Source organism: Bufo bufo, chromosome 11 (genome assembly GCF_905171765.1).
Source record: "Bufo bufo chromosome 11, aBufBuf1.1, whole genome shotgun sequence".
Lineage (NCBI taxonomy): Eukaryota > Metazoa > Chordata > Amphibia > Anura > Bufonidae > Bufo > Bufo bufo.
Genome location: NC_053399.1, coordinates 23,665,297 through 23,688,977, shown reverse-complemented (window position 1 = coordinate 23,688,977; position 23,681 = coordinate 23,665,297). Strand labels below are relative to the sequence as shown.

Here is a 23,681-nt window from a genome sequence, read left to right as displayed (position 1 = left end):
GTGTTGTAAGTTTGGTTCAACAGGACTGAAAGGAGTCCAGGTTTAGGATCCAGAATAGAGATAGTTAGCAGGGGTAAAATAAGCTTAGGCTATTTTCACACTCACGTTTTGTGCGGATCCGTTCAGATAATACGACCGTCTGCATCCGTTCAGAACGGATCCGTTTGTATTATCTTTAATATAGCCGAGACGGATCCGTCTTGAACACCATTGAAAGTCAATGGGGGACGGATCCATTTTCTATTGTGCCATATTGTGTCAGTGAAAACTGATCCGTCCCCATTGACTTACATTGTGTGTCAGGACGGATCCGTTTGGCTCAGTTCCTTCAGACAGACACCAAAACGCTGCAAGCAGGGTTTTGGTGTCCGTCTCCAAAGCGGACTGGAGACTGAACTGATGCCTTCTGAGCGGATCCTTTTCCATTCAGAATGCATTAGGGCAAAACGGATCCGTTTGAACCACTTGTGAGAGCCCTGAACGGATCTCACAAACGGAAAGCCAAAACGCGAGTGTGAAAGTAGACTAATCTGAATGAGGCATAAATGTAATACCAGGGGTGATTCCAGGTTCCAGTAGGTTGTAGTAGGCACGGGTCCTATAAGTAAGGGGGTGCACCATCATATCAAAACACTAAGTTTTTACTCCTTTAATATATATCCTTTCCTTCTCCCCCATAGAGCTAAATTATAAAACTCTGCAGTCACCACTAGGGGGAGCTCAATGCATACAGATTTATACAGCTCCCATTTAGCTCAATGCTAGCTATATTTGTATACAGGAAACACCCTTGTGAAGGGGGCTTGGCTGCACTGGTATTTATGCGCTGCTGTGGAGACAAAGAACCTGAAGGGGGCACTGCACTGTACTAACACTGTGACAGCTTGGTTTCTTGCATAGGAACCTTCTGCTTTTCATGTCCACCCCTGGCGGCAGGTCTCTGCGGAGAACCATGATTCGCCGATGCATGGTCTAGAGGCACCGTATTCATTCAAGTCATTACAATTCATCATCGGTATCAATCCAGTAACATTCTTTCCAATTTTTTACATTTTCACATTCCGGTACAATTTTGTTTCAATGCACAATGCAGAGACATTTCCAAATCAACTTTATTATGTCCATTATTGTCTTCAACTTGAGCTTTCTTCAGGTTCTTCAAACTTCCACTTCTCTTCCACTATCTTGCTGATCCGCGATCATTCCGATGTCAAAGCAGGTCACCATCATGACGTGAGATTTGCATATGTTTACACAGAGCTCCAGGTCCTCTGTGACTTGTTCCAGTGCCTCTAGGTACTCCTGAGACTCTCTGTCGAGATCTGGGTCCACTTCAACTGTTGGTCAAGAATGTGGAAAAATAAGAGCATTAGTATAAAAGGCTACTGTAATGATGAAACCTAAAAATACATTTTTAGATAATGTACATATATTGCTTCCAGTGACCAAACAAAATAGATATTGGTTAAAAAGTGATTGCTTTGTTTAACAAAAAAAAAAAAACTTTTTTCAAAAAGTTTCCAATTTTCTTGCTTGGCAACTTTGGTTAGTGTCATAGACTTTAAATGGATTGTCGGAGAACATGCTTGACCACTGCGCCATTCAGGCGCCTCCTATACATGGTATTTTGGTTGGAAGGAACGGAGGATCAGCTCTGTCGATTGTGTAGCAGACGGAGCTGGTAACTGCATCACTGTTCACATTCACTTCAATGGAAGCCGCGTTGCAGTTACCAGCTCCGCCTGCTGCACAATGGACGGAGCTGTGGAGCTAAAAGGAAAAAACTAATTGGCGGTTGTGTAGAGTGACGGACCCCCGCCAATCTGATATTGCTGATGGCCTAAACTGATGATAGGTCATCACTATAAAAATCCTGGATATTCCCTTTAAGGGCTCATGCAAACGACCGTAGTTTTGGTCCGCATCCGATCTGCATTTTTTGCAGATTGGATGCGGACCCATTCCTTTCAATGGGGCCGCAAAAGATGCGGACCCATTTTGTGGCCCCAAATTTTAAATAGAACATGTCCTATAATTGTCCATTTTGCGGACAAGAATAGGCAGTTCTAACAAAGGACTGGAAGTACTATTCCAAAAAATGTAAAAGGCACACGGCTGGTATCTATGTTTTGTGTGTGTGCATGAGCCCTTAAACTTACAAAAGCAACATTTCATCATTATCATCACCACATGTGCGCTCACTGACCATCAATACTCACATTCTCCTCTCCACTTGTTGGGATCCATCATTAATCGGGCTTTTGTTTCCTCCAACTCGTCTTTCAACATCTCGTATTTTGCCTTTACATCTTTAATTCTCTGTTGACGTCTTTCCGCAACCTTCAGTTTGGTGTTGAAGTACATCAGACCCTTAAGAAAACAGATAAAAAATGTTATCGGCACAGGAGAAATTTTTTATAAAGTAGTGATCACAGGGCAAATATTTATTTTTTACACTTTGGTTGACCTTAGCAATATGCGTGCAATAAGTATCAAATGCAAACGCTTCTGAAATACGTGAAATCACTGCTTGTTAATTAACAAAAATTCTTGTGGTGGAAATGTTTAAATAAAACAAGTTGCATTTTTGAGCATCTGTATGCCAATGCAATTACATAGTGGATGGTTTTGCATTTCTTTTCATATTTCATCAATTTGTTTCATTAAGCCATTTATTCTAATTCACTAATTAACTATGGGACAAATAAAAAACCAAGTTAATTAAGCTCCGGTTATACAATACTGGAATTCAATATTGAAAATGTGTACTAAATTAATAGAAAGACAAAAAATGATTCCTGAAAATGTACTTTTAGGGAGTTGTTTTTTGGGAGTAACAGGCAATTAAGAAAGAAAATATACATATAGGTATAAAAAAACACTAAAATTTTTGACAGATTGAAAATTTAACACATTTCAAGTTCTTACCTTTTCCATATCCTGGAAAAGCTAAAATAAAAATATGAAAAACATTAGTCATATTTCCGAAAGTAGTATATCAGAAAAATGCATATTCCTATGAAATGATAGGAGTCAATGTAATGCTGTCCAGTAACCTATATACCTAAAGGGGTTGTGCCACCATTAAATATAATTTTATATTCATCATGAAAAAGTAGATCTACATTTACAAAAATGCTTCAGTTTTGAGATATTATCTTTATTTCATTATAACGGCACCCCCTAGTGTTTAATCTGTATAGTAATGTTCATGACCACATCGTGAGATGGTCGCACATACACAGTTCCACCATTCCAATGACATCAGCCATATTTACTGTTTACAGGGAGAGAGCTGCAGCAGAAAAGGCATGCCCCCTGAACTGTGATCGGGAGAGAACATACACTCCCTGAGCTGTGATAAGGAGAGAGCTGCAGCAGGAAGGACATGCCCCCTGAGAAAGGATACACACTCTGAGCAGAGCAATACATGGGGAGATCTCTGGATCTATGTGAGGTACAGGGTCTAGCTTTGTTAGAAACATTATGTACCATTATGTACCGTACTATGATTTTCATTTACTTTTTAGACTTTTTCTTTAGAAGAGTCCACCAAAAATAACTAGATCAGAGGTTTTCCTACTGCGATTAGTAATCTGTGTGAGAACCTGACAGGATGTATTTACTTCCCCTGCAGTGCCACCACAGGGGAAATGAGGCATTACACATTGTGAACTCAATAGGCTCTCAATGCTTGGATGTGCCGGGTCCTCCAACAAAAGAGATTCTTTTTAGCAGTGGCGTAACTATAGGGGTCGCAGCGGTCGCAGTTGCGACCGGGCCCCTAAGCCAGGGGGGCCCAGAGGGCCCCCCCTGCAAGTCCTAATGATCGCGGTCTCCACAGCCCCGCACGCAAGTGATTTAAAAATTTTTAATCTTACTTTAATAATGGCCAGTCAGGTCATGCCTGACCGGCGGCACAGCGCTGCGCTCTCGCAGTGAATTACATCCCGCCCCACCCCCGGCCCCGCCTCCACCAATCCGACACTGCTTTCTTGCTGTAATCTCGCCGGATCCCTCGGGCCCGCGGCGCACGCCGGATGACGGGAGTGGAGCAGTCTCCTCAGAGAAGGTGTGTAAATGTGCACACACCGCTGGCTTCATAACTCACAGAGGGGCACCTGGCAGCATGGCACAGTAGTAATACACAGGGGACTGGCATGGCAGCAAACCCTTCATAGGGGCCCAGCCTGGGGGACAAAATAATGACATATATAGCGGCAAAGTGAAAAAAAATTAAATATATACAGAGCGGGCAGAAAAATGTAATATATACACAGGGGACAAATGTAATATATACAGAGGTGGCAAAATGGATTTATATAAAGGCAGGGGCGTAACGATCGCAGGCGCAGAGGGTGTATATATATATACAGTTTGCCCCCTCTGTATATATTACATTTGTCTCCTGTGTATATATTACATTTTTTGCGCGCTCTGTATATATTTCATGATTTTGCCCCGAGGCCGGGCCTCTATGAAGGATTTGATGCCATGCCAGTCCCCTGTGTATGACTGGTGGGGGGGGGGGCAATTCAAAGTTTGCCCCGGGGCCCATAGAACTCTAGCTACACCTCTGCTTTTTAGCTACTCTCTCCTCCAGGCAAATGATAGTGTCCTGAATGAGGGCCCTCCATATAATACATAATACCATAATAGGATAATTTTAGGATGGGTTTTCTAAACCTGAAAATCATTTTAATACAAACATCTTGTTAATCTGAGTAGTTGCCTGGGTGTGGGCATCAGAATCTTATGATCTTATGATATTATTAACACATCTATGTTAATATTCTACCACTTGAAATGGCACAGCTGGCACACATGAACAAACCAAGGGCTTAGCAGCCACTTAAACTGTCAATCACATTCACATGCACTAGATACTAGTTTCCCATTTTTAGATATGGTGCTAATATCTATTTAATTTTAGACTAGTTAGACATATTTGCATAATTTCAAAGGTAAATGCATATATGCTAAACCATGTATGGAGGTACAATAATTTAAACTAAATGTATTTCCCTATAAAAATATGATGTGATTACTAAGTTATATCATCTTAAATAGGTTGCCTTCCGTGAATATTTTTATTTTATTAGACGGGTCACACTATGGAAAGATGATTACAGGTTGTCAGACAGGGTGTCGCACTTCTGGGAGTCCCAGTGATCAGCTATCTCTGTGGAAACCTGTTAAATTTCCCTACAGTGCCTCTGCAGGGGAAATGAAGTATTACATAGTTCCTAATGAACTCAGTGGGCTGTCTGTGTGAGAGACAGTCCTTTAATATTTTTTGTAGTTGCTCTTTGTAGCTGCTTTTCAATTTGGCTAAAACATGAGGGTCCGACTCTATTAATGCAGAGCTCCCTAAAATTGTATTTCTTTAGTCTCAACATTTTTTTTATAAATGATAACATTTAAAATATGACACATCCTGACCTCTGGCTCTTCACGCTTGTGTCTCTGGAGCCGTTCCACGTCGTCAATCTCATAAACCTTGATCTCAAATGGTTCTTTTAAAGTGCCAGGCAAAGGTGGGAGGTCGACCCATTGGCCAGTGACGTTATTCTTTCTGCCAACTGTTGAAGCCTCTGGGAGAGGTGTGGGTATAAGCCTCCTACGCTGAAGTCCTATAAAACAATAAAATCCAACTCTTCAAGGCCTGAGTAACCGATAGTCCAATTAAGCATAGTCTAATGCCAATAGATCATATATGACAGGCACACAAGTAAATTAGCAAAAATCATACAGTATATAGCATTTGATAAAAGTAAGTATGGTTATGAATGTAAAGCAAAAAATTACCTCTTTTCTTTGGGGACTTTAAACTCCTCAGTCGTCCAGAAGATGACATTCCACTTTCACTCATTGAGTCATGGGCTGAGGATGCACTTCCGGTGGCTTCACTATCCCGGATCATGCTCTCATATCCACTGCTACCACTGTGATAGAAGAGGGCTGTCCTTCCCATTGCAGGGGGCAGCTCTCCACTTAAAACACTGCTGTTGTCACTGCCATGCCCACTGCTGTACCTCTGGGGACGCCTTGGAGCTGTTATTTTACTATAAGGTGAAGGTAGAACAGGAGCCTGAGTTTTTTCATCACTAAGGTTAATACCACTATCATTTCCACTATCGGAATCCGTTGACCCTCGAAAGTTCCCAATTTTGCTAGTACCACCAGATGCCAACTCATTGACACGGTTGTTGGCAGCCCTTAATGCTTGCTTGGTGCCCATAATTGTTCCTCTCGCAGGTTTGCCATTAGCACTCGGCACTAACCTCGAACCTGTTTTTCCACTAGGAGGTATTCCAGAGCATTTACCACTTGATTGATTAAGAGACTTTACAGAAGAACTAAGAGGTTTTGATCCATTGGTTGAAAGGCTGCGGTTTTTGCCTAAACTTGTTGTAGCTTTCTGGGAAAGAGAACTTTTAGCCTGGTTGCTTTTGGTAGAGGAGGTGCATGAGGGTGGTGAAGTAATTGCATTAGATGATACAGGTGGATTGCCAAGCCTAGGCACTGTACGTCCCACCTTATTGACATTACTGACACTGCTGGTATCTCGATTCCCATTTGCTCTTGAGCCAACAGATGTAAGACTATCACATCTTTCCAGGGACATGTGGCTACCATAGCGCTGAACACATTCAGATTTGTTGGATTTAGTCTTTAAGCTGGATACTGCTTTGGGCACTGAATGGTCGCTTTTAGCAGTTTTGCTGCCAAGTTGTGTTTCAGGATCTTCTTCTAAATTTAAAGTTGATCTGCTATAATCTGATCCTTCTAACCTGCCAAGACTATTGGAGTGAAGAGGATTACTTTTATGATCTAAACTTGACTTTCTTACAGGAGGAGCTGGAGGTCCAGTCCCACCTGGTCTTGGCAACATACTTGTCTTCTGCGGTAAAGCTTTTTTAGATCCTGACAACTTTAAACTGCTATCGGAAAACACAGCATCAGAGGATCCTTTGATCCCGTGCTCACTTTGGGAACTGTAGTTTGTTACTACACCTAATGTTGTGGCACCTCTCCTTAGTTGTGGCACTTTTGTGAGGGGCTCGTTCTTTTTAGTGGAAGGTTTAGGATCCATTTCACAGCCATCTACCACCCGTTGTGAACATCCCAGTGTTGTTTGGGATTTTACAGCCTTAGGCATACTGGTTTGTGCAAGTTTTGAGCTTTGTTTAAACTGATTGTCAGTAACCAAAGTGGATGATTTTGCAGAAAGAGTCTGATTTTCAGTCCTTCCTTCTAAGGAATTATCCTGTCGCACTGTCCATGGGTCTTCAAACATGCCTTCTTTGCATGTCAATGCATTAGCATGGGTTGTGCTTGAGGTAGACTTATTTTTCCGAGGAAGACTAGAATGGATCGTTTCTACTGAAATTGTGCCCCAGGTGCTACAAGCTCTAAGTTGGCTAGTTGCTTGTTGAGCAGTTGGCATAGCTTTGGTTAGCTCAGAGGTCTTGGGACTGGAACTGATACTGTCATTGTCCATTTCAGAAAAGCAAAACCCACTATCATTTAGAGAATTTTTTAGACTCTTGCCAATATGAGTGTTTGTGTTGTCTGAATCCAAATCCAAACAATCCACAATTTCATCACTTTTATGAGATAAGTGTGGAATTGAAGTGTCGTAAGCCTGTGCTCCATCGCTCTTAATTGTACAGATACTCACTTCACTCAGCCATGAGCTTATAGAAGAGCGTCGGCTGCTGATTGTGCATTGATCCTCTGATAAGGGAACCACAATATCAATATTGACACCAGAGGAGGTGGTTATCTGTGAGGTGTAGGCATCAAACTCGTCATTAATACTGCTTATAATACTGACTGGTCTAGATCCAGAAGCAAGGGCCTGCAGAGAACAATCACTGTTAAAGCTAATGATGCTGGATGGTCTACCTTTATCAAGAATACCACCTATGGACAGTTCTTCAACAACAGTGAACACAAGTTCATCTTCTCCATTAAGCTCAACAGGCTTCTGCAGTGTTACTGTTGTGGTTACGATATCGCGATTAAATCCCTTTCCTTTCACTGCTGAGCAAAATCTGCGTACCTCAACTGGGCCAGGCTGTTTAGGGGTGCTTTTCATAACCGGGAATGTGCTGCCTAGTAAATTGTGCTTTTCCTGGTTCATTAATCTGCTCATTCCGACAGGTGGCGTCCTGACACCACTACCTGAATCTAAGCTCACTTGAGAGTTCATTTGAGGAGGTGGTGGTGCAGGACTTGGGAGAGGTCTTTTTGTAAGGAGGCTTTTCTCTCTCACTGATGGATCAGTAGATAGTTTTGGTTGTTCCTTGCATTTGCCATTACTTGGTAATGGGCTTTTTTGTCTCTCTGTGATTGTCAACTGATCTCCATCTGAGATATAGTCCATACGTGCAGTTTCAGCTTTGGCATGTTGTTGAGGGTGCTCATGTGTAAGTTGAGGTGAAGTTGTTTCCAATCCTGAACAATTATATGGAAAAGCAGATGAAATGTTATTACTCTCTCCTTTCCTGGGTGACTGTGGCAGATTCTCTTGTTGTGACAAAGGAGGTATATTTTCCTGGCAGTTCATGGCTTTTGTGGTAAGAGCTGTTGAGGCAAGTTCTTCATGGAGGAACCTGGAAGGATTTTCACTGCCATCAATACACTCAAGTCTTTCTTGTAGCTCTGCAAATGTGTTGCATTTTAAGTGATTATCAACACTCCGGAGATTGGATAAATTATCTTTGCTCCTTCTCTTGAGAAGCGAAGGAATAATAGGGACAAACTCCGGAGGACCTTCATTATCAGTCAGATCTTGGTCAGATAAAACCGCTCCATTTGGACCAACGTAGATGACTGTGTCACATGACTGCTCGCTGCTAGAAGAATAATCCGGATCACTCTGCATTCCAAGCGCAGGAAAATCAGGGTCAAGTACAACTGTCCTTGGATGAAAGGGTCTCATGTGGTGTGGTCTCCTCGCTCTGCCTTCTTCACAAGAGCTTTCTCCTCCAGATGAGCTGGATGCATACTAAAAAAAATCAAGAAAAGGGCAGTATGCTTAGAATGTGACAGCTGCAGGTCTTGGTATCACCCACTCCTTCTTACCCAGGAGACTAAAAAACATATCTTAGGTCTAATGACTTGCTTCTTCTAACCATTGCTGAACCCCATCCAAACAAGTACTGCAAATAGCTTATCCATCTCTTGCTATAACCCACTGATGTACTTTGCAGTGACCGTCAATCATGCATAAGAAAATTATAAAGATATATTAAGAAATTAACCAGCAAAGAATTTGGCACCTCTTTAGATATGGGTGAAGCACAAGGTGGCTTGAAATGTATGCTTCTGTGATGGTACTTTCAGAAGAGAAAATGCATTTTCTATCGATTAGGACCCACACACACCACAGAGTTTGAGTGACATTGCATGGCTACTGTATGACCCCCTAGTACACAGTTGCACAGACTCCATTGGGTGCCATACAGGCTCCATCAGATGGCATATGTATGGAAATATTGTCTCCTAAAAATCAAGTGATGGAGCATGCCACAATTTTTTTTTTTCAGTTTTTATGCAGAAGATGATTTATACTTTAACTAATAAATTTCCTACATGAAGTACAAGAGGGAGAACAAACTAACCTTGGATTTTTTCTTTTTCAGTCGATGAATCCTTGAAGCGAGCTGAACGGTGGCCAAGGATTCTGGGTAATTTGACAGAGAGTCTGAGATCTGGGCAATCATCGTTGTTCTGCAGTTAATATTCCCCAGAGATTCCCTCAGGAGCATGGTTAATTTGCTGTCCCTATTTAACAAGGGGAAAGGCGAATTAAAATTCTGCGCTGGGCATTTGGAGACATTCCTTTTGTTATTTCAGTATTGTAAGGGCATGCCAACAAGCAAGTAAAAGGATTACATTAAAAATACCAGCTGTCTGCAATGCTATAAATGACAGCGAGTTGTAATTTAACCTGTCCAGTCTGCAATAAACTTCAAGGCAACTTGGTTAATACCCTCGCTGGCAACTAAGGGATTAATTATTTCCATTTCTGACACCAGAATTTGCAAACAATTCAAGGAATGAAACCGTTAGTCAGTGCTAATCATGATATGGATGGAGAGCAGCTCTGGGCACTCGAGGAACGGGGGTACTCAGCAGGTTTACAAGTTCAATCATATCAAAAATTAGTTCAGAATAAGCAGCCATTATAGTGCTTGATTTAGGGTGGTTTCACACACAGAATATTCTTTGGAAAAATGCCACAGTTTTTTTTTTAGCCAAAGTCATAAGTAAAGGAACAGACGCTATAAATTAAGGAATGGCACCTTTCTTTTCTTGCTGGATCCACTTCTGGGTTGAAAAAAAAAATGCCATGAAAAACAGCAGTAGCATTTGAAAAAAAAGTGGGGTAGATTTTTTTTATTTATTCAAAATGCTGGTGTACATGCTTTGCACCACATTTATCACCTGTTTTGGACTCATTCTGACACTTTTTGCGACTCGTCTGATAAGGGGGAGAGGCTTGGTGAAAGGGGTTGTGTTTTCATGAGAAGGGGGTGTTTCTTGAGGCAAACTAAGCCAGTAAATAGGTGGTCTAAAGTCAGACTACACAATATGGCGCATCTAGGTTGAAAGAAATGATCTGCTCCAAGCCCAATAAAGGGGATGGCTTCCCAGGAAAGAGGCATGGTCTACTGTGCACCAATTAGCACCAAAATTAAATCACAATCCTGACATTAAACTCTGTCAGAAACAAATTCAACCAATAAGTGGTGTAAAGTTAGACAACCATGTCTATCCCTGCACCATATTTACCATCCAGCCTGAGTCCCTATAATAAGTTTGGTGCATATCTACACAGCCTAAGTTTATGCCATCTATAGGATGAAAAAACCTGCCCCAATGTTTGCATTTTGCCCGGAGAATTCCATTAAGTTGTCCATAGGGATTTAGGGGGTCATTAATTATACTGACATACGCTTATATTACAGCAAATAGTGGCCAAAGGATAGAGAAAGGCGCTCATAGGGTGAGTATGTCTGATAAGTGAAATATACACAATTAGAAAAATGGTTTGCTCACCTATTGGGGTTGCGCCAATTTTGGCGCAACCACAACGAAGGCCAAGTAGGGATAGTTGACGGTTGGTGCAGCCTGGATTTGTCCAATCACCTTGGGCGGAAGCCACCCCACCACTCGGGTCAGACAGTAGAAAAAGAAAGGACGCTGGACCTTGTAGACGTGTGGACAGCAAGAGGCGCACTTTCACAACCGGTTGTTTAGCAATTTTCTGTTTATTTGTAGACGATGCGTTTCAGGGTGCTACTGACCCCTTTATCAAGTCTAAAAACTGATTAGCAGCGCTGATGGCACGGCTGGTGTGCGGCAGTGGGCGTCCTCCTTGATAAAGGGGTCAGTAGCACCCCGAAACGCGTTGTCTACAAATAAACTGAAAATTGCTAAACAACCGGTTGTGAAAGTGCGCCTCTTGCTGTCCAAACGTTCAACCTGCAAGGTCCAGCGTCCTTTCATTTTATACTCTTATATTAGGCTATCTCAGCCGCAGATGTTGTGCCAAATTTGCGACTTCTCCTCACTCACACCAGGTCTAAAAAAGTAGACGCAGAAGGGGACGGGCTGGTAGGCACAACTCATTTATAATTTTCTACCCCTGTTTAAGGCGTAGAAAATGGTCTAAATGTAAGCCAGCTAGAAAGCTGTCTTATGTTCAGAAGCAGCATTGGATTCGCCGAAATTATGTAAAGGCCGGCACCTCTTCATAACTTCGGCGATCCACCACTAGTGCAGGGGCTTTATTAAGACCGGCGTTTTAGATCCCCTCAGGTTCTGCACTAAGAATAATATATAGGGCAGATATGTGAATCCTGTGTAAAATTTACACAGCATGAACACGACAGAAGATGTGCCAAATTTCTCACAGTGGTGCATCTAACTATCTAGAACTTAGACTCTTTTTCCCTTCCTTACATCAGTTCTCGGCTATCTTATTTTACATTATTATTTTGCATCTAAAAATGTGGCGCATAACAAATCCACTTAACAATGCCCCCTTTTGTAGACACTTTACAAAGTGTCTAGTGGGGCGCAAAAAGTTTCTAAAACCCTTAATAAATGGGTTACACAGCATTTTGATAAGTAAGTCTCCCTCTCTTTAATTGTTTTGCCTGGGGTGTTCTTCTAAAGGGGTCACCTTAAGACAACCCATTTCTATATGCTGTCATGTTGAGGGGTTGCCCACTCAGGATGCCCCCTCTACTTGCAACACATTTCAGGAGAAAGAACAGAAGTAGAGTGAAGGAAAATGAATGCAGCCCATTGGGAGAACAAGGAATGGAAAAAAGATGGAAGGAGTGGTCAAAATAAATTGTAAGTTCTTTATATCATGAACAGATGGGAATCATGGTAGACTAGTAGACTAGGGGCTCCATTCCAACTTTTCTGCACTGCCGTATGTTTACTTCTCTTAAGTAGAGACTATGGATCGGTGGGGGAACTTTGGGCACCATATGTGATGTTAACACTGATGTTGAAATACAAATTCCCACCATGATGGGACATCAACCTAAGCTTGGTGGGGTCCAACTGAATCATAATACCCAATAACATAGCATGATCTATTCATATAATACATTTTGCATACTACATACAGCCAGAGACTACAGCAGACAATGAGTACACTGGACTAACCTGTATGGGATATGCTTGGCACCGTTCACCAGGGCTAATATGACGTTACCAAGAGCATTCAGAGACAGACAGAGGCCTCCTCCCCCATCACGACTTTTACTCAACACTTTTTCACAACTTCCAAGGTCAATAAGGTGCAATCTGCTGCGTCCACCTGACACTATTAAAAAAAATACCATATTGATCATGAAACATAAGGATTTTTACTGTATCCATGTTAACTACACAAGATGTATTTTTCTCACAAATCTCTATGCAAAGTTGAAGCCCAAGCATTTACTGCAATAATGATGTAAAGATTCTGCTGCCATCAAATGTGTGCTGCTCAGTATCTCTGGAGGGAAGTGCAGCACTTGACCTTTCCATACTTTACAACCTTACAAAGTTCAGCTATTATTTAAACCTACAGCCACTTCCTTCCATTTCTGTATTCCCCCAGTACACATAAACCTTCGGGAACCTGCGTTTCAACTGTTCACAGTAGGATGCACTATTGTTCTCCGTGAACCTGTTAATAATATTAATATTTTTGTGCACCTGTAACACAACCCAAATGAATTGCTTCTTAATACAAGATCCACATTTGTTCTAAATTTACAGATGATATAAATTATAATCCGGAGAAACTATCAAAAATCAAAATGGTCCTCTCCTGGTGCTGGCCGATCCCATTGGACATTGTAATACAAGTCTATGAGGTTTTTCAGAAAGCCTGAAAATCAGGACAAGGTTCAGAAGTGACCCTCGATCAATGCCTACTATAGGGAAACTTAGAGAGGATGTCAGGATTAGAAAAACATGGTTGCTTTCTTCCCAAAAACAGCACTTCCCCGTTCATGGGTTGCATTTGGTATTGCAGCTCCATGGGAGTCAATGGGCTGCAATCTGTAGGGGTAGTGCTGTTTTCAGAAGAAAGGAGCCATATTTTTGAAATCCTGGACTTCCCCTTTAATACTGGGCCACCTTCCTTGAAGGCTCCCCTGGCAGTGGCAGAGAGCCTGATTTAACAGGGAGTTATCATATAGGAAGTTTAAGGTTAGTTATAAGATCCTGGAGAAACCCAGGTTAAAAATTAAGGATTATGACACATAATAGCACAAACCCATAGGCACTGTTCCCTCCAAGCTGTACACCTGGAAATGATATAGTTAAAAATTCCAAACCCCACAGTCTGGTAGAGCGGCTATCGGGCTCCTGGACCTCATTACAATAATGTTCAAAGGAGGTTGTCAAGGTTTTTCAAAAACAGGGCCCTGCCTGTGCAAAGGCTGTGTTCAGTATTGCATCTCAACCCTATGTACTTCAATGAAGCTGAACTGCAATACCAGAAACAACCCAAAGACAGGTGTGGCACTGTTTTGAGAAGAAAGACATGTTTTACTAATCTTGGGCAACACTTCTTTTCCAGAGGCTTAGAGGGAACATTACCCATGGGTTAATTAATTCCTATTGGATCAGCAATCCACTCCATGGATAAGGGACCACTGGGCCATTGCTGTCATTTTAATGTAACTTTGCAATCCAATGAGACATAATTCTAATATATACGTACTTCCTCCTTTTCCACTTTTTTCCATACGATACTGATATATATGAAGGGTGAAAAGCATATGCGAGTTCCTCCTGTCTTCTTCATCACAATCCACCTTGCTGGTGCTTCTTGCAGCAATGGCAGCATCAAGAAAGTGAGCAGCTTTTTCTGCCGTCGGGGCTCTCAGCTCGCTCTGGTTTTGAAGCTGAAAACACACAGCAAAAAAATCACTTAATTAGGATAAGGGTGCACTTTCTTTCTCAACTGCTGAACTCTCTGGGGCAATCAGGAAAACAAATATGGATGGCTAGGGACAAGGGATTCTGGCTTTTAGGCAAGAGAGAGTTTCATCGGGTCTATAATGGCTAAAAAGAAAGAGATTCGAAACAAAGTCGGAGATTTGGAAATAAAATGTGTAAATAAATAATCCATGGACCGTTGTTATACCTGAGTTCCACAGATTGGATCTTCTCTGAGATACACCCCAGGGGACTGACCGTCTTGAAGGCTACCACTGGCTACTTCGGCTAATAAATCCTTAAGGTTTTCATCTTTGCCAAAGATTTCGACAGCAGATACCCGGACTGAGAAGCGAGTTCCAGTCTTCTCTCTCCTCTCGTTGATTAGTTTGAAAAGCCAGGAGATTGCACAGGGTATAATGCCGAGGCTTTGTGTAGAAGCATCTTTGCCAATCATCGTATATGTCTTACCTAAAAAGAAAGCGCCATTAGATGACAATGGAGTCATCTTCATTCTCATACAGATCTCCAACTGCGAGCTAAAAATATCATGGCCGGTTCCCAGCAAATCTGGAATCATTTTCTTTCCAAGAATCTATTAAGCTTTTTCAAGAAGCAACAAGATTTGTCTTTCAGTGTGCACTATGAATATAATGATAGGAGTACAAGACACAGCCTAATGTAATATTAAAGGGAACCTGTCACCGGGATTTTGTGTACAGAGCTGAGGACATGAGTTGCTAGATGGCCACTAGCACATCCGCAATACCCAGTCCCCATAGCTCGGTGTGCTTTTATTGTGTATAAAAAACGATTTGATACATATGCAAATTAACCTGAGATGAGTCAGAGCTTGAAAATATGACTCTTCTCTGGTCACACAAGTAAGATATGACTCTTATGTTAATTTGCATATGTATCAAATCAGTTTTTTTATACACAATAAAAGCACACAGAGCTATGGGGACTGGGTATTGCGGATGTGCTAGTGGCCATCTAGCAACCCATGTCCTCAGCTCTATACCCAAAATCCCGGTGACAGGTTCCCTTTAAGAAGATGATAGACAGTGGTTGGAATTTCGAAATTTTTCAACTGATTTCATAACACTGCTGAAGAAATTAATTGAAACGAGTTTTATAACTAATTGAAAGCTAAACCTATTTGCATTCACTATGTTTGCCGAACCAGATACCGACAGCATGTAATTAACAGACTGACATATAATTAACTGTAACAAATCTGGGAGCTTACCAAGCTTGACATGACCGAAGCAAAATATGCACCCATCTGCACCATTCACAACAGACTGGATCACTTCTGCAACAGTCCCAGAGCAAACTTCAGCCTACAGTGAGATCAAATACAAGATGTAAATGGCACATTGAACTTCTGAGATGGCTTTCATTGTAGGCATGATGATGGGGTGGAATGAAGGGACATCTTGTGAACACTGCCAGAGTATAGCAGTATAACAACATAAGTCATTGAGCCTATAATAGGATTCTACGGATCATGTTGGAGGACCCTAGCTTAGGTGGTCTCCATTTTTCCTCCCTATGAGTGAAAGATTGAAGGGCTTCGCCATTCCACAATCTTAGTCAAAAAGATGGTGGGGGATACGATCTGTCTCCTAAAATATGGTGAGAGGGTAGCAAATTGGTTTTCTAGCCACTCGATGGTAGGAGTGGGTGGTACCAGTAGTCATTGTTTTGATAGCTTAGAGTAGGTTGGTTCACGTCTTGCTAAAGGTAATCTGGTGCTCTGTCCCGACAGAGGAACAGACTACTGTAGTTACCATATCCAGAATAGCTGGATACTGCCAGGTACCACCAGATCCCATTATAGTCAGTTGGGATCCGGTAGACCTGGCAATACCCAGCTATGCCAAATATGATAATTCTAGTCAGCTGCATAAATACTACTGCATGTAGCAGAATTTGTCCAGCCGAAAACCAGCATTTATGCCGGAAAGCTGCCGGATCCCGGTCAGATCCAATTATAGTCAAAAGGTATCTGGTGGTGTTTGGTGGTATCCAGATATGACTGGTATTATAACTCCGGTAGTCTGTTCCTATGCTGGAAAAAGACACCACATTACCCTTAGTGGAGATGTGAACAAACCCTTACATGTAGAGTGATACTCATTCTCCCTTGCCCTTGGAAGAAGACCAGTCATTGTTGAAAAAACATTGACTTCTTGCATTTACATGGAGTACCTATAGTGACGAATATAATGCTAAAGGAAGTAAGTATGGCATGATTATTTCTACCGTCTATAGGTGGTAGACATGGAACAGCAAAAACACGACCCAGGGTGGGTTATATTAAAGATTTTTATAGACCTGGTATGACCCAGCCCCATAAGGAATGATTTCCAATTTCAATATTCAGAGTGACTGCTTGATAATCAGATTCACACTCCTCGAGATGCAAGCAAAAAAGATAATAAAAAATAAAAAAAATAGGCGAAATATTAAAATGTTGTTTAGTAACATCTGTAGATGGTCTTGGCTTACCTGAGAAGCATCTTGGGGGAACACAGAATCAAAGGCAAACATCTTTGGAGCAGCAACAGTGGCTCTTCTGTGGCCTGACATGGATGGACCACAAGTAGACGGATCATGCAGAGTAATCTGTTTTTTCCGTGGGTCAACTTTTAAAAAGGACATGGACTCAGATGTATCGTGACTTGCTTGAGAAGGACAGATTCTAACCATGACTTTTACCTGAAATAAACATCAACCACAATGTTTTAGAAAGGGTTTGCAGTAACTAATATGTTTCAACATCACAAGCTAAGTGTTTAATTCCTCGACAGCGCCTCCGCTGGGAAAATGAAGCGTTACACAGTTCCCAATGAAATCAGTGGGCTGTCTATGGACAAGCTGGGTCCTCCAGAGATGAATCTCTTTTGTAGCCCATCTTGGATCTAAGGGATGAAATTTCTGAATATGGGACCCTCACTCCAAATTTCCAAACAGGGTGTTTTTGAAAGTGGATTTTCTAAACCAGCCAACACCTTTGAGGGTAACATGACCAGTTTAAAATGTTCTCATGAGTGAATAGAAAATAGATGTTCCTGTTATAAGGTCTTACACCTTTTACGAGTCATACGTGAATTACAACATCACCGTATGCATGCCCATACTAAGTCTGTAAAGTAGAATACAGAATTAATCATCACAGAAATTGTAATTTGTAAGGTCAAACATAACCAGCAATCTCATCTTCCGTCGCCTGGAGCCTAAGGACTGGATTCTATATGTTGTAAAAAGACTTTATAATCGCGAAGGGGAAAAAAGGGATGTTGAATCTGCATGTGGTCAGGAAAATGAATGAACACGAGTCTCAAGTGTATATTAAAGAATGAGACTTATGCAGCAGCAGTCAGAGGAGGTATTCCACCTCCATCTGATTTACATCTGCTTGGGAATCATTTTCTATAGCACTCACATCTAAGTAGCCAATTATTTTCTCACTTGGTATAGTCGCTAAAAGTGTTATGTGAACTGAATCTGAAGTGGGGGAAATGGGTTTTAACGACATGGATGGATGTGGTGTACATTTTCTATTGTCTATACTTCCCTATTCTGTAGTCTATGGCAGTGTTTCCCAACCAGTGTGCCTCCAGCTGTTGCAAAACTACAACTCCCAGCATGCCCGCACAGCCAAAGGCTGTCCGGGCATGCTGGGAGTTGTAGTTTTGCAACAGCTGGAGGCACACTGGTTGGGAAACACTGGTCTATGGGCAATAGCCTACTATGCTGTTCCATAATTTTTGCATTAAACTGACATAACCGGGCCCTATATAGGCCGAAAGGACGTTCTTTTGGTTTCCATCTGGTGACTGGAACCTTATGATATGTTTAGATTTTCCTGGGCGTGTCCTCTAAATGTACAACAAGCGTTTCAAAGTATATAGCTATATATTGCTGTCATCCCCCATACACTGCAAAAATAATATTCTATGCAGTGTTTAGCTCACATGCATATAAAATACTGACCTAGAGTGACCAATTAACTACAACGTATATAAAGTATATTCTAACAGAGCTGTAACAGGGCTAAATAAAACTGCTATATAATTAATACTAAGATATGTGGTGGTTACAAGATTCAGGAAGCCATCTGGTGGGTGGGGGGACACGTTAAGATGATAGACAGATAAGAGAGATGGATATGAGATGAGATACATAGATAGATAGGAGATAAATAGATAGATGTGAAATACATGAGAGACGGACACGAGAGACGGACACTAGATAGATGGACACGAGATAGATGGACACGAGAGACGGACACTAGATAGATGGACACGAGATAGATGGACACGAGATAGATGGACACGAGATAGATGGACACGAGAGACGGACACTAGATAGATGGACACGAGCTAGATGGACACGAGAGACGGACACTAGATAGATGGACACTAGATAGATGGACACGAGATAGATGGACACGAGATAGATGGACACGAGATAGATGGACACGAGATAGATGGACACGAGATAGATGGACACGAGATAGATGGACACGAGATAGATGGACACGAGATAGATGGACACAAGATAGATAGATATGAGATACATAGTTAGATATGAGAGAGAGACAGGAGATAGACATTAGATACATAGATACAGACAGAGATAGAGAGATAGATAAATAAATATATATATATGAGATAGCTAGACATGCGATAGACATTAGATATCTAGATAGACAGATACTGTGGATAGAAGTGAAAAGCACAGACTATTCTTCCATCCTATTGTATTCCACCATCATTTGGCTGGATGCATAATAAGCGCAGAGACTCTCAGCATACTCCTTGCCTCGGGGCTTAACCTCTGGCAACACAGCAAATGAGAAAAAGGAAAGTGGGGGGGGGGGGGGGGGGGATACAGGACAAAGCAAACAAAGAATAAGTAGACAGTGATTATCTATAATGATTATTACCAGGGTGTGAATACTTTTATTTTGTCCAGTTTCATTCCACTATTGTGTAACCCCTGCACTACCAATGCATTGCTCCAATACAATATACACAATTTTTATTTTTATTTACCCTCTTAGGCTTTTAATTGCAAGTAAAAATTGTATTTTTTGTATTCACATTCTGACAGATTACAGAATAATTTGGACATGAATCAATAAATCAAAGCAGGGTGGAGGCTTTAATTAATAACATACATATACAGAGTTTTACATATGCTAATTTTACATAACTAGTATACACCAGAGACTGTATCCTCATATCTCTTGCATTTTATGACTTTGTTGTGCAGGCACCAAATCCATCTCAAGTATCTTCTATATACATTTAATTACTTGCTCTATACTTGGAGAAACCCAGATCCCCCCAGCAACCCATCTGCTGCCTTTTAATATATGCAGAATTAAGCTGCAAGGTTGCGTGAGCTGGTTTTTACATAAGAGGGCTTATTGTGGAAGGTCACAGGTCTAAAGGTGTGCGTAAAGCCTGAGTCTCCACTTAGTTCGGAAACCGTTTGACATGTTTATAAAAACACAATGCCCAACAGGTTCATCTGTTCTATAAACCCCAGGTTTATGCTCTAAAATGAATGACCGCAATCTAAAGAATTCCAAAATCCTGTACTGGTTAATTTATGAATAGATCATTATAGCAGTTAGAGCTCAGTTTTCCAGATACAGAGCTCCAAATCTCTCCCACTCATACTTAAATGCTAAAATTGTTGTGCCGCCACTAGAGGGAGCTTAGGAGCTAACTGCATACTGGTCATACATTGAACTCAATAATAAAGCAGTATACGGTAAGCTCCTAAGCTCCCTCTAGTGGTGACTGCAGGCACCTAGTATGGTCTCATTTACAGGTGTTCTCAGACACCGGGAACCCCTTTTCAGATGGCCGTACAGACTGCAAGAGTTAAAAAAAGACACCCGTCACAATCTGAACAGGCTGATAGTTCAGTGTATAGCTAGAAATCCTCTTTAATGATCTGCAGCAGTTACCTGTGCTGAATTCATTAACTGATGTTTAATAACAATGTTTTCCTTCATTAATTAACTCATCTCAAGCTAATTGCGACAGTAAATGAAGAGGGAGATTCAGGAGCAGAGTGCTATGTAACAGGAGAGAAGGAGTCTCCTGAAGCATGCGCAGGGCGGTACAAATTATTACTGCAAATTATTGGGGAGGACTAGGTTTTAGTATGTATTAAAGGGGTTGTGCAGGGATGTGCGACACTCGGCACCCCCGCCGATCAGCTGTTTGAGGAGCGCTCCATGTGAGTGCTGCTTCCCGTTCACTACACTGCTCTTTGTCTCGGCAGTGCAGTGTAAAGACAAGTAGTCGCGCCATTCACCTAAATGGAGCGAGTACTTGTAATTACACTACGCTGCCGCTCCACATGAGACGACGTGTAGTGTGAAGACCACGAAGCAGCGTTTGCATGGAGCACTGGCTCCTCATCAAATAGCTGATCATGAAGGGGCCGGGTGTCGGACCCCCGCCAATCAGAGATATTAATGATCTATCCTGAAGGATAGGTCATCAATATAAATGGCTTAATTAACAAACCATTTAAGTTCCGCTAGCGATCGGTAATGCCTATAATTGGTCATACCCATTCCAGCACCAGACTGGCCCACCACAGTGCCCGAAGATCCTCCAGTGGGCTGGATCTTTCAACAATAAGGGACCCTTAATAAAATAGAGGTCTTAAGGTCCTATATACACAGAGGGTGGGCTCTCAGAATCATCTCCTCTGGTGGGCCCACGGGACCTGAAGATGCCCATTTCTATGAGACCAGCTGCCCCCCTGTTGCCATTTTAGTTTGCAGCAAATGCAGGCAGCGGGGGGCACCCTTCTCCTTGCTGCCTGCGATCTCTGAGTTACATAGCATGCATGGAGGGCAATGAGAGGAAAGACTTAAGCTGGTCACAGCTCTGTTACTACAAGTTACTATAAATTATGTAGCCCTAGCAGGGCTAATAATTAAGTCATATGGTGCCCATATAAAACTGCTGTAATGTACCTCATATTATATATGTGTAATCTATATATAACGCTATACATTCAGCAAACCAGTTGCTTGTTTGGACTTGGGGATGCATGCTCTGGGTGCCTGGACAAGGTATCAGAAACCTCCTGCACTCCAGCTGTGGTGAAACTACTACTCCCAGCATGCACATTTGATTGGCAGTTCTTGGAACACCCATAGAAATAAATGGAACATCTTGGGAATTGTAGTTTCACTTCAGCTGTAGTGCCGGAGGTTGCTGACCCTTGCCCTCCTAGACAATAAGGGCCAGTGACATTCTGGACAACAATTCTGGAGTATCTTCCTCTGTTGTTCCTCCTAGAAACATATACATAATTAGACAACTAAGTGCTGACAGATGAGCATGTCCAGAAACATACCGCTTTGACTCGGGGAATGGTAAATTTATTCATAAATTTCAAAGGAGGAATAACAGAGGAACGGCACAACATGGAGTTATAAGAGAAGATGCTCTAGAATGGTTAGAATATGTGGAATAAAAGCAGACATGTCAGGAGAGGCGACACATCCTGAGATCAGCGCACGTAATCGATTTGTTCTAAGAACTCTTGGTAAAATTACAGCCTGAAAATGGCAACCTTCGTTGGGAAGGACACTTGTAGGAATTTACATGGAAGGGGCGCAGTTACTTGTAAGAACATGCCCCCTGATTAATGCAGAACAGTCATGTAATGCACCACGTCTGACCCGCTGCTCCGAAGTCACGGGCTACGCGTGAGCCCCCTGTAATTACACGCGTTCCCTGGAGGGAAGAAGGTGAATTCATTTCCTGGGCGGTGTGGGAAATAGTAAATGGTTCCTGCTTTGTTTGCATTAGTCGGGGCCATGCTCTGTACTAACTGCGGAATTCTGAATTCAAGAGGATTTTTTTACAATGCTTGCTGGCCATAACAATATCAACGCAGTGGAGACAGTTTCGCCGTATTAAAGGGGGATCTCCTCTCTACAGGGCCCCCATCTATTAGTCAGTGTGGAAAAGGGGCATTTAAAAAAATAAGACTGCGATTTTTGGAATGCAGTGTCGTAAAAAGCAAGCAATTCAGCAATGCAAACAATGTAAATGAAAAAGGGAGGAAGTCCACAACCAATGCATTGGTCTATCATCAGTTTGTCAGCATGAGATGCAACAGTTATTGTTACAAAGATCGGTTGATCGTGTGAAAAATCATCACGGCCATGTAGCCTCACGCTTTCACGCAGCAGACTGTCGTTGAGTAGCACTGAGTAAACTCCAACCGGGGCACAATCTGGCGCGATTCAAGGTTTATTATATTCCTTTGCCGCATTTTCATATTATACCTTTAGATCAGCGCCGCGCCATGCCGGCTCTGTGTAAAAGGAGCTCACAATCAAGGGTGCCGACATTAAATCAGGGTCACTGGTTATATTGAAGAGCCACAATAGAGGAGCTTGTTCCTTTCTACAAGCACTGACGTGACTATATTATTACAGGCCTCATTTCAGACAGGATAACAGACTCTGTCACTCAGTTGATTCGACACCATACAACTGAAAATGAATGATAAGCCCCAGATGGATTCCCTTTCCATGTTGGCGTGTCTTAGGAGAAAATCTCTGCCACTATTTTCTAAGCAAACTTTCTTAAAGGGCCAATACACATTAAATACTACATTTATGAAGATGAATCTTCCAAAATGAGCTTCTAATATTATATACAACAAAAGCATATAATAATGTGCCAAAATGTTTTTGGGGAACTCATATCAAGTAAGGTGGAGTTCATGGGGGCAAGATTTTTTTTTTTAAAGAGTCACTTTACTTTCATGCAATATAATTTAATAGAGAATGATGTAATTAGCAAATGACATCACTTAAAGGGGTTCTCCGGGAATTAAGAAAATGAAAATACCTAAATATTACTTTATTATAAATATATTCCCAAATATCTTTCATTATTTATAATGGCTCGTTTTGTCTAGGGAGCACTCATTAGGAGAAATAAAATGGCCGCCGTCCTATTATTACACACAAAACCTGTCCTATTCACACAACAGGACACAGCCACATCCCCACCTCCTCTCTCTACTTCATGTCTCCTCGTGAACTCCATTCCTACAGAGATTCAGCTTAGGGTCCATTCACACGTCCATAAGTGTTTTGCGGATCCGCAAAACACGGACACCTGCAATGTGCAATCCCCAAT

General features: G+C 41.8%; 1 protein-coding gene across 1 annotated transcript in view; it reads right to left on the bottom strand.

The window, feature by feature from the left end:
* Nucleotides 1–406: 406 nt before the first annotated feature.
* KIF26A (kinesin family member 26A) overlaps nucleotides 407–23,681 on the bottom strand; it is a 133,214-nt gene continuing 109,939 nt past the window's right edge. The window contains exons 6-16 of the mRNA XM_040412177.1: nucleotides 16,987–17,196; nucleotides 15,722–15,815; nucleotides 14,678–14,940; nucleotides 14,252–14,435; nucleotides 12,700–12,859; nucleotides 9,633–9,795; nucleotides 5,809–9,016; nucleotides 5,443–5,633; nucleotides 2,929–2,949; nucleotides 2,220–2,370; nucleotides 407–1,337 (exon numbers count right to left, since the gene is read on the bottom strand). Of these exons, the coding sequence (XP_040268111.1) occupies nucleotides 1,159–1,337; nucleotides 2,220–2,370; nucleotides 2,929–2,949; nucleotides 5,443–5,633; nucleotides 5,809–9,016; nucleotides 9,633–9,795; nucleotides 12,700–12,859; nucleotides 14,252–14,435; nucleotides 14,678–14,940; nucleotides 15,722–15,815; nucleotides 16,987–17,196 (4,824 nt within the window). The 3' untranslated portion in view covers nucleotides 407–1,158. The remainder of the gene's footprint in view (nucleotides 1,338–2,219; nucleotides 2,371–2,928; nucleotides 2,950–5,442; nucleotides 5,634–5,808; nucleotides 9,017–9,632; nucleotides 9,796–12,699; nucleotides 12,860–14,251; nucleotides 14,436–14,677; nucleotides 14,941–15,721; nucleotides 15,816–16,986; nucleotides 17,197–23,681) is intronic.